Below are 12,019 nucleotides of genomic sequence, written 5' to 3'. Positions count from 1 at the left end.
TAAGGTTCTTATGATTATTATCTAGTACTGTAATCTTTATGTTAAATGTCATTGGGATATTTTAAATTTTGAAATTATACTGAATATGAACAGGTCATGATGACATGGACTCAAAGTGTAACAAAATCAAACAAAGAGTACTTGACAAAATAGTATTTTTTTTCTTTATATAGTACTACACATTTCGCTTAATAATTTTCTTGCCTATAATTATTCGTGATATATATATATATATATATTGTCAAAAGTACTTGACAAAAACGTATGAAAAGAATGTTATTTCGTAAAACACGTTAAAAATAATTAAGTTATTTTCAACATTAAAGATAATGCATATGAAGTAATAAATTAATTAATTAAGTTAGTGGTATGAATTGGAAGAGATGGCATGTGACCAATGGAGAAGAATAAAACATTGGCTGAATCAAAGAATATTATTATTACAAACCTGCGAAATATTCCTAAGCTAAGTACGAGGGATTAATATATATATATATTATAATTAATATAAAATATAGAGTATCTTAATTAATAATTAATTATTAATTAATCTCTCTCTCTAGCTAGCTATTATACAATAAATATTGATACAATTACCATATATATGATGTATATAAAGTACTAATTAATAATAATTAAGCTAGCTAGCTTATTATTTTTCCAAGAGCATATAGTATATATATATATATTGAATCAGAAAGGAGTGTAAATATGCATTTGGTTCAAGATATGTTCAAAATTGTCAGTGTGCTTCTCAATAGGATGGGTGTGCATTCCTTCGTAAGTGGTGACTACAACACCTTCGTCTTTCGTTAACCTTTGAACTTGTTTCTTTACATTGCATCCATGGTGTGTGCACCTGTAGTAGCTCCTGCAATTATATTTAAATTTAATTAATTACACCATTATATATAAATATATATATGCATATACATGTATTAGTAAAGTTTAAAATGAATGCTATATATATCTAAAAAAAATACATAGAATGAATATATATATTTATATAGTATTAGAATGTGGAATATGAGTTAGAAAGTAGAATATGATCCATGGTAAGAAGCATGAAAATTTTATTTCAAAATCAATTGATGATGAGTGGAATAACTCAGACACACTTTCCATATGTGAGATTATATTCTCTAACATCCCCTCAAGATGTGGTTATTTTTGCTCATCAATCTTGGATAGCTCGTGGATACGAGTCTAGAATTTTCTTTGGCTCATAATACCACGTGGAATATGAGTTAGAAAGTAGAATAGGATTCACGGTAAGAAGCACATAGAAATTTTATTTCAAAATCAATTAATGATGAATGGAATAACTCAGACACGCTTTCCATATGTGAGATTATATTCTCTAACATCCCCTCAAGATGTGGTTATTTTTGCTCATCAATCTTGGATGGCTCGTGGATACGAGTCTAGAGTTTTCTTTGGCTCATAATACCATATTAGAATGTGGAATATGAGTTAGAAAGTAGAATATGATACATGGTAAGAATCATGAAAATTTTATTTCAAAATCAATTGATGATGAGTGTAATAACTCAGGCACACTTTCCATATGTGAGATTATATTCTCTAACATCCCCTCAAGATGTGGTTATTTTTGCTCATCAATTTTGGATAGCTCGTGGATACGAGTCTAGAGTTTTCTTTGGCTCAGAATACCATATTAGAATGTGGAATATGAGTTAGAGAGTATATACGAGTTAGAGTTTTCTTTGGCTCATGATACCATTTTAGAATGTTAGAATGTGAAATATGAGTTAGAAAGTTGAAATATGATGCATAAGAAACATAGAGTTACATCTCAAAATCAATTGATGATGAGTGAAATAACTTATGCTCATTTATAAATGATATGATAATCTCACTTTTCATATAGAATTCTATTCTCTAACATATAGATCTATCAATCACAATATCTTATTTTAGTTTAAATGAAATCTTATCTTAATTTTTGATGATCAACTTTGAGTAGTACTGTCTGATAATTGAGTTATTAAGTTCACAGCTAGATATCACTAATGTGATTACTAAATAATGTGTTTGCACTAACTAGTGCTGTCTAAACATATAATAAAAATGAACTACCATGTACATATATAGTTCGCAGTGATGAGCAATATGTTATTACACGATTTTATTTTGATTTATTGTATTAATTATCATCATATATATAAGAAGGGTAAGCTTTCTCTGACAAAAAAAAAAAGAAAAAAAGAAGAATGGTGAGCTTTTAATTCATACCATCATGATGAGAACTATAGTTAATTATAACTCTAATTATTCTAGCTAAATATTTAACAATTATATATGTATACAACATATGCAAGCACAACATCTAGCATATGTTTATATAGTCTTGCTAAAATACAAGCATATATATATATTTATGATGTGATTACTGTAGTTTAAATGATTATATAACCCCTTAATTATAGATAATAATCACAGGTAAATAATAAGTATATTAGGTCTTGAATACCCCTTGAATCATAAATAATTAGTTAGAAAGAATGGAATGTTAGTGAATCAATAACGATCGAGGATTGGAACCCTAGATATATGTGAGAGAGGATATAAACATATATATATTTATGTCTAGATCTTAATAATATTAATATGTTTGATTTATTTTCTTTGTTCCTTAAAGATGTTATTGTGATTATCAAAGATCACACAGATCAATTAAAATTATTGAATGGTATAAAGACAGATCTGATCAAGATCATCAACATAAAAAGTAGTAGTAGTAGAAATGAGAAAATTACTTAACTAATAAAGAAAAATGCGTATATATATATATAGATACCTTGGAAATCTATTGTTCTTGACAGATTTCTGGCCATACTTCCTCCATCGATAGCCATCATCGAGTATATCAACCTGACTCCTCGTTTGAAAAGCATACTTTGGCTTCTTCACCTTCTTCACTCCTTTCTTCTTATTATTATTATTATTACAATTATTAGCAGTACCAGCTGATGAAGAAGATGTCGACTTTTTTCCCATCTGTTCTTGATCATCGTCATGATCATCGTGATCATGATGACCCTTGTTATTATTCATCATCATCATCGTCATCATCTTAGCCGTCTGATCATCACGATGATGAAGATGCTGATGATTCTGATAGTTTTGGTTTTGGTTTTGGTTTTGGTTTTCTGTTCCCAATCCCAAAAACCCATGTGAAATACGGCCACCCAGACCCTCCATGGCAGTTCCAGTACTGAAAGCAGATTCATTGTTTTGAGAGCTTTCCATGGTTGACGAGACTACATGAGCTGGATAGCCTGATACCGCCATTGACGACGATGAACATGGGAACAACATTTGGTAGTTTTCCATGAAGTCAAGCTCTAATAGCTCCCCAGTATTACTAGCTATACTATGTAAATAATTGATACAAATCTATATATATATATAGATAGATAGATAGATCGATAGAGAGAGAGGGAGAGAGAGAATTATGCAGAGACGAATGTTTTGAATAGCCTGGCGGCTTGTGAGTGTGGTATATACATAAGCTTTTTTTTTTAATTTTTCTTTTTCTTTCACTATATATATATATTTATATAGATAAGTGAAAAAGCTCCAAAGAGGAGAAAGAAAAAAAGTATAAGTGCACTACTGTGTATATATATATATGTATATGTTTGTATATATATTGAGAGAGATAGAAAGGGAGTTAAGGTGTCGTAAACGGCACGAAAATGGTCCAAAGAGAAAGAAAATGAGGAAAGGGCTGATGATGTTCATCAGCGCAGCGATGTGATCAAAGAAAAAGAAAAAAGGTAAGTTGGAAAATTTTGAAGGGAGGCGGCGCCTTCATCATTAGGAATAAGACATTTATTAGCTCCATTATATTTATATATGTGATATAATTAATTTAATTAATTGTATAGATCTCATATATATATATATATATATATATGTATATATATATACATACAAGAGTAAAATTATTTTTACCTAAATATTACACACTGATTCAATTTCACCTAACCAATCATATTTATTAAAACTAAAACCTACTGTTTTAATAAGCAATGACACGTGACTGTATATAATGTTTGAGTGTACATATCATTACTCATATATATATACACATTTACATATAGTTCTTTGCCTAACAACTCACATGTCATGTTATTATGCTATTGGTTAACAATACTCTGTAATTTTTCTTAAATGAAATTAAGTGAGAAACGAAATTAGATTGTATTAATAACGGTAGGTTTTCTTTTTCTAGTGTTAGGTGTTACTAGTGCCCCTTAGTATTTATCTATTTATAAATATTAGATACAAGCAACGTGCAATATGCACATTTACTTAGTTTTATTTATAGAATTTATTAATCATTTTTATTAAATTTATATTAATGTCATATAAATTTTAAATAAATTTTTTATTTTAATTAATTTTTTTTTTTTTAAGCTTATGTTTGTTCTAATTTTTGAATTTAGAAGTGACAACAAGAGATTATATATTATATGTTTAATGTAATATTAAATAGGGTTTATACATTTTTGGACCCTATATTTTTTCCCATTATCTGTTTGGACCCTGTGTTTTGACAAATTACTTTTTGGATCCTATGTTTTGTAAAAGAGTTAAAATAGAACCCTAAACTCAATTTTGATGAAGAAAAAATTGAATATAACAACATAGTTTTTAAACAGAATGATTTTATTTTTGTTCTGAATTGTTAGTTTGGTAAATTATTTGTGATTTTAGTTGAAAAAACATTGACCAAAATTGAGTTTAGGGTTCTATTTTAACTATTTTACAAAACATAGGGTCCAGAAAGTAATTTGTCAAAACACAGGGTCCAAAAAAATATAAACCCTATTAAATATTATACGCGGATTTTAAATTTAAGTTTCTTGTTATTTAAAAAAATAATAATTTGTTGCTAATTGATAGTAGATTATATTATATGTTTAATATGATATTATTCTAATAAGTGAGTTGAAATTTAATTAAATTTTATTGAAGTTATAAAACGTAATATTTTATTATTTTAAATAATTATTATTGTAAAATATCTCAAAAATATCATATTTTAATTTTTTTAATTATTTATTTTATTTTATTTAAGTTTAAGTGTTTACAAACTATAGTTAAATATAAGAATATTCCGTTAAAGTTAACATTAAAAAAATAAAAAACTGTTAAAATTAATAATTTTTGTTATCTACACACTTATTATATAGAAGAGATGTATTAAATGAGAATTGATATATGCACCAAAATATTACACCAACTAATATAGCATGTTATTAAACTAATCAAATTTATTTTAAGCGTACCACTATTTAAAAAATAATAATGTCATTGATGAATTCTCTATAATCATATTTGAAATAAAAAAAAATATAAAAAAATATTATTAAAATAAAATAATATATACGTATATTTTTTTAGTAATATATCTTAAAAACACTATTGGGAGTCTATATTAGTAAGAAATGTATATAGAGTAAGAAATACACAATCAAACTTATAGATACAAAATCCAAATTAAGTTGACCTTTATCTCCAAATATATACATATATATATATATTAAAAATAAGTTTATATATAAAAATATATATATAATTTGAGTGGAGCGTGGACTAAGAACAGTACTATACCCGGTTGCATCCTATGAGAACATATATTAATAACCACACGTGTAGCAGTGCACATATTTATCACTATTAGGGCACCCAATGTGGACTGTTATTACTTTCATTATTTGTTACTTTTAAAAAATAAATACTTTTCTTTTTTTTTTTTAATTTGGAAGTTGTGGTGGGTGTGTTTGTGCTCTATTATTATTAATTATATTATCACGTGTGGCGACTGCACTCATATATTTTCTACTTTCCCAGAAACATCCTTTATATATTTACACATTAATTATTATATTTTTTTTTCTACTTTCTTTTTTAATTTTAGTTGTTCTTTGGTAATCCTTGAAAAAATAAATTTTTATTGAATTAATTAAAAATTTGATAAGTATAAAATAGTGTTTGGTAAAACTATTTTTATTTATTATTTTTTTAAAAATTAATTAAAATTTACTAAATTTTGAAAATAATTTTTTTTTCTTTTAAAATTTTTTTAAATTGTTTTCGACTTTTTGCATTTTTTTTTCAAATCAACACCTTATTTTATATTATTAAAAAAATAAAATTAAAAATAAAAGTTATCAAATACTTTAATTCTTTTTGTTTTTAAAAACAAAAAACAAAAATAGTTACCAAACATTTTTTTATTTTTAAAAGTAAAGAAACAAAAATAAAAATAAAAATAATATTTCTATTTTTGTGTTTAAAAAATTCAAAAACAAAAATTTTACTAAATACAATCTTAATTCTTACAATGTTTTTTTTAGTAAATTTTTTCTTGTTTTATATATAAATAACTAACTACTGTTGAGTACTAATTAATTAGTGGTTAAAATATTTGATAAAATGCGTCACGGCTTATATAGGATATATACCTCTTAATCTTATGTAGAATATTCTACGTTGATTAGTCGATTATATATTTAGTTTAATCAACATAATTAATTGTCATTTATTAAAAAATTAACTCCCAAGAAATTCAGCTAGCCAATATATCTCATTTCAAACTCACAAGTCTTGATTTTTCACGGTCATGATGATGATTTTTCTTGACCATAATAATATATAAAATACAAAATAGACAAAAGGCACATTATTTGCTTCAATTCCCTTGATATTAATTGTTTAAATATGCATTTTCCTATTAAAAAAACCCTAGGACCCAAAAAAAAAAAAGAAACACTTTCTCAGTGCCTTCGTGTGCCACTTAATTAATTATTATATTCAAATTGTTATAATTCCATAAAGATAAGTAATTATATTCATTATTCATGAAATGAATCTCCTTTTTGTCACCTCAAAAAAAAGTATGCATAGAGAACATTAATTTAATGTGGTCAACAAATTGTGTAAATTTTTTTGGCATTTATCATATTTTATTTTTTATTAATTTATTTCCTCATTAGCTAAATATGTAGTACATTTCCATCTATATGTGAAAAAAATGTGATTTGTTACATAAATGTGATATATTATACTGTGTAACATATTATTAAGAGATTAATAAAATTGGACACATGCGTATGTGCCCAAATATGACATATTTTGGAGTTATAAATTTGTAACTCTCAAATATTATCCAATAATGTGTAGATTGTATGTTACACATTTGAGTTTAGATTTCACAAAGTCATCATGTAATATGGCTCTTGGAGACATGTTTTAAACTCTCATTAGGTGTATGGAGATTACAAAATCATGTGGGAAGAGATTGAGACATTTTTGGAAAACTGAAAAATTGGAGGCTGAAATTTGCACTGTGGTCACGGCCACTGATTATCCCTGGTCGCGCCCTGGGGAACAGAGGCCAGTAGTCGCAGCCACTAATACTCCTGGCCACGGCCAGGGGTGCTGATGACCAATTTCAACATTGTTCAAGTTGGTGATCCCCAATGCTCTTCACTTTGGTTGTGTGAGTGGTAGAGTGATTTCTGATTTGTTCTTTTTTCTTACATTGTTTCTCTCTTTTTACATATTTGTTTGTATTTTCTGTTTTAGAGTTGTAATATCTTCTACATCTTTCTTCTACTACTTCCAGTTTATTTGTACCTATTGTCTAGAATTGTATTTTCTATTATTCTCTTCGTCTACATATTTCTATATTTACTTGTATATTTTGTTATTGAGTTGTAATCTTATTTAATTAATCACATTGTCATTTGTATTATTTTGCTTATAGTTATAATAATTTTTCTTATTTCCATTGAGACAACTTTATTATCTCCAACACTAAACACTAATATGGAAAGTAATCTTGAATTTAAGAAGAGGGCACTAACATAGATGCTTCTTAAATATTTCTTTGTTTTGCAATCTGGTACTTGAAAAAATTTTCTTTTGCAATTAACTATAACTTTTAAATATATAGTAGAAAATTATATTTTCTTTAACAAAATACCCAATTTTTAAAAATGCAAAAAGTAACATTTTTCTTATACTTATAATCCCAAACTTTTTTAAAAAATCATATATAGTTCATTCCCTTTATTATGAGAAACAAGTTTAGTTTTAATAATTTAGGTTCCAAATTAATATTAATATTATTATTCACTTCATTATAAAGTAACTATAATGTTACACATTCTCTGAACTCAAGCATAATTAATGAAATTATTATTATCTTGAATTACCATAATGTATGATCGAACTAGAAATTAAATATATATATAATTTTATTAAAAGTTTGATCCTTTTCCTTTTTATCAGGATATTCATGAAGAACTGTTTGATTTTTTTTTAGTGAAGTACCTTCCAATACATAAAGTATATTTAAAAAAATTCACCTAAACACTCTAAAATATTTTTTAAACTCCAAAAATATGCTTTCAAAGCCGTACAAACATGCTCTTAGAATTTAATATCGAAACTTCAACAAATATATTTGTTCATCGAATTAAAAATAAATATATAAATATAGGAAGCGCATCAACTTTTTTGACAACACATGTATATTCTTTTTTTATTTTCGGCACCTGATAGATATAATCTCAATTTTTTATATGACGGTGTACATTGTAGCTATCTAGAACATCTTATAATTTTTTTAGAAATTCTGAATAAATTTTTTTAGAAATTCTGAATAAATTATGGCACCGAAACTAAGGCTCAGACTGTAAGTTGCACGTGTGCCTATTTTTTTGTGTAGACGTATAAAATTTGACAGTTTGAACCATTTTTTTGGCTTCATAAATTATTCTGAATTTTTTAAAAATTGCAGAATATTTTAAATAACTACAATGGACACCGTCATATAAACTTTTTTAAGATTATATCTATCTAGGTGACGAAATAGATAAAAAAAAGATGCCCTGGTGTTATCAAAAAAGTAGATACATAGTGGGCCCTATATATATATATATATATGATTTCGAGTGGTGGCTGGAAGGTCAAAGTAGGGCATAATAATTTGATATTTTTAGTATGATTGATATTAAGTACCAATATATTGAACAAGTTTGGTATTGTTATTTTGTTTTCTACGATAATATCATATATATCATTCTTATTGTAAATTCTGGTTTGGGAGTGTTTACGTATATGTTATTAAAAATTCTGGTTTAGAAGACTAGAGTGAATTAATGATGATATTGATGTACCACGATGTTGAAATTTAGAGATAGAAAGAGAGACGTGCATGTACCCTAACATGACTAAACCAACAAATAATACCATTTTCATTTTTTTTTTGGTCCAAAGCCAAGTCAGAATGAAGAAAAAACGTAGTCATATATATATATATATGTTTATGCATGTGCCTTTGAATGTTGAAATCATATATGTACGGACTATATATAAATTATCCAAAGCCATGACCACGCCACGCAGCCTCTCTCTTTATTATAAATCGGACTTAGCATAAATGTCCCTTGAATTTTATTTTGTTTACAATTCAGTCCTTAGAATTATTTTTTCACAATCATATCCTTGAGTTCTATAAAGTTAAGTTCTTTTTTCACAATCAGGTGTTTGTTTTGAGTAGTTGAGTTGCCTTAGAAAGTTAAGAAGGGTTTAGGATGGAGGTAATATTAAACTCTTGTGTACAAAAGGTTTCACTTTACCTTTAAAATAAATGTGGGACCTACACAAATTAATCACTTTACCTCCTTAAAATTTGAACCAAACATAAAAATGGTTTTAGATTCTCATTCTCATTCTCACATTTACTTTACCCCATACCAAACACCCCTAGTTTCTGAATGGTTTTTTATGTTATTTTTTTTAGATAATATGATGTGTAAAAATTTTAGAGGGGTGTAGAATATTTAGAAAATATCAAAATTAATTGTCCATAAAAAAAAGCTAAAAAGACTTAGGGACTGTTTGGTATTGTTTTCTATTTTTTGTTTTCAAAATTTTGTTCTCAGAAATGAGAACAGAAAACTGTTTTTGTAGTTTTCAAAAAACAAGAGATGTTTGGTTAATGTTTTCTAAAAACAATTTTTTTAGTTTTATTTTTTTAAAATTTTAAATAAAAAATTAACAAATATATTTATAAAGAGAAAAATATTTTAAGAGTTTGTAATAAATAATGAGATGAAATAATTTGAAAGAAAAAATGATGAAAAATAAGAAGTGAGAAAGTTAAGAAAATTTGAGAACAATAGAAAACAATTTTTTGTTGTTCTCAAAATTTTCTATTTTTTGTAACTTTGTTTTTAAAAATTGTTTTCTGAAAACAATGCCAAACACCCCAACTTATTTTCAAAAAACAGTTTTTAGTTTTTAAAAACAAAAAACAATTTTTTAGTTAAGGTGTCAAACACCCTCTTAATTTCTACTGTTTTAAAACTTAAGTACTTCATTGCTAAAAAAAATCAGTGACTGAATTGCTAAACAGCAAAAAAAAAACATTTATGCTAAAATTCTATATAGATGTCTTCTATATAAAAAGTGTGTAGATAACAGAAAATTTTTGTTTTAACCGTTTTTTTTCGTTAACTTTTAGAGAATATTTTTATATTTAACAGAATATTCTTATATTTAACGGTAAATTGTAAACATGATTTAAACTTAAATAAAATTTAATAAATAAATAATTAAACAAATTAAAATAGGATATTTTTTAGATATTGACTTAAATTTAAAAAAAATTAAACAAATTAAAGTAGGATATTTTTTAGATATTTTATAATAATAATTATTTAAAAATAATAAAATCATACGTTTTATAACTTAAATAAAATTTAATTAAACTTAAATTTAAACTTCACGTATTAGAATAATATCATATTAAACATATAATATAATCTACTATCAACTAGCAACAAATTTAACTTTAAAATCAACGTGTAATATTAATATTATATTAAATATATAATATATAATCTCTTGTTGTCATTGCCAAATTCAAAAACTAGAACAAACATAAACTTAAACAAAAATTAATTAATTAATTTAAATAGTTGATGCATATATAATACTCTACACTATGACTTTTTCTATTCTAATTTAATTTTATTATTATTTTTTTTTAAATATTATTATAATTTATATACATATATCATGTAGCAATATAAATATATAATTATGTCAATGTTGTATATATACTATAGAACTATAATTCATTCTATTATATTTTATTTTTAAAAAGTGAATGAATTTTTATTAAAATTATTGACAATATTTTGTCCAAATTTTTTTAATATATTTATATCATACATTATATTAAATATTTTTTATTTATTTTTATGATATTTTTTATTTATTTAAAATTTATATGATAATTAAAAAAAAATAAATAAATAAATACATATTTATTATATAAATATTAAAACTGAATATTTTCTTATTAGTTTGTGTAGAATTTCAAACCATTAATTATTTGGACTGTCGAATGGTGACCTGCCACAATACGATAGAGACCAATTAATTAATGATGCTCATTGGATATAATTAATTAATAAATAGGGTGCATTGTACAAATTCAAATCGTTTTCAGATTTGGCCAAAATGGGTCATTGATTTTACATCACCTCCTTCCAGGAAAATTATTGACTAGTGGCCATGGGAAATGATCATAAAGAAGATGATGACCTTTCTAAGATATTTTTATATATATATATATATAGTTCCTATAGGAAACAGGTGAGAAATAACTCTTGTCTCCTTTAGAGACTCAAGTACTATATGAGACCACAGCACTTGCTTAATTATATCAGAATTTTCTTGATTGTATTTATACAATTAGCACTTTTTGTCAATTGGAAAGTTATTAAGTTCTTGTAATTAATGAGTCCACCAAGAAAATAAAAAGTACTATATATAAATGGAAATTTTGTTGGGTAATTATTCCTTAGCTACAATTATTGACATGTTAGTACCTGCCTTTCGGAAACAATAAGGTTCAAATATACATATTATATATTTTTGGAAAGAACAAAAAAATCAAAGTTCA

At 25.2% G+C, this 12,019-nt stretch overlaps 1 protein-coding gene across 1 annotated transcript; it reads right to left on the bottom strand.

Annotated features, from left to right (window-relative positions):
- Positions 1–391: 391 nt before the first annotated feature.
- On the bottom strand, positions 392–3,545 carry LOC133817045 (probable WRKY transcription factor 75). The gene is made up of 2 exons (XM_062249428.1): positions 2,822–3,545; positions 392–871 (listed from the first exon to the last, which is right to left on the bottom strand). Exons 1-2 carry the CDS (start codon positions 3,355–3,357, stop codon positions 694–696), a joined length of 714 nt encoding a protein of 237 aa, XP_062105412.1. The 5' UTR covers positions 3,358–3,545; the 3' UTR covers positions 392–693.
- Positions 3,546–12,019: the final 8,474 nt, after the last annotated feature.

The sequence above is a fragment of the Humulus lupulus genome, chromosome 2, assembly GCF_963169125.1.
Source record: "Humulus lupulus chromosome 2, drHumLupu1.1, whole genome shotgun sequence".
Classification (NCBI taxonomy): domain Eukaryota; kingdom Viridiplantae; phylum Streptophyta; class Magnoliopsida; order Rosales; family Cannabaceae; genus Humulus; species Humulus lupulus.
The sequence above is the reverse complement of the archived record's forward strand: the minus strand, read 5'-3'. Positions and strand labels throughout refer to the sequence as shown.

Bases quoted from the DNA above. Each gene is read 5' to 3' on its own strand.
- LOC133817045 (XM_062249428.1), bottom strand. From the start codon at position 3,357: ATGGAAAACTACCAAATGTTGTTCCCATGTTCATCGTCGTCAATGGCG. The intron at 872-2,821 runs GTATCTATATAT...ATATAATTGCAG, and splicing joins AAGAACAATAGATTTCCAAG to GAGCTACTACAGGTGCACAC.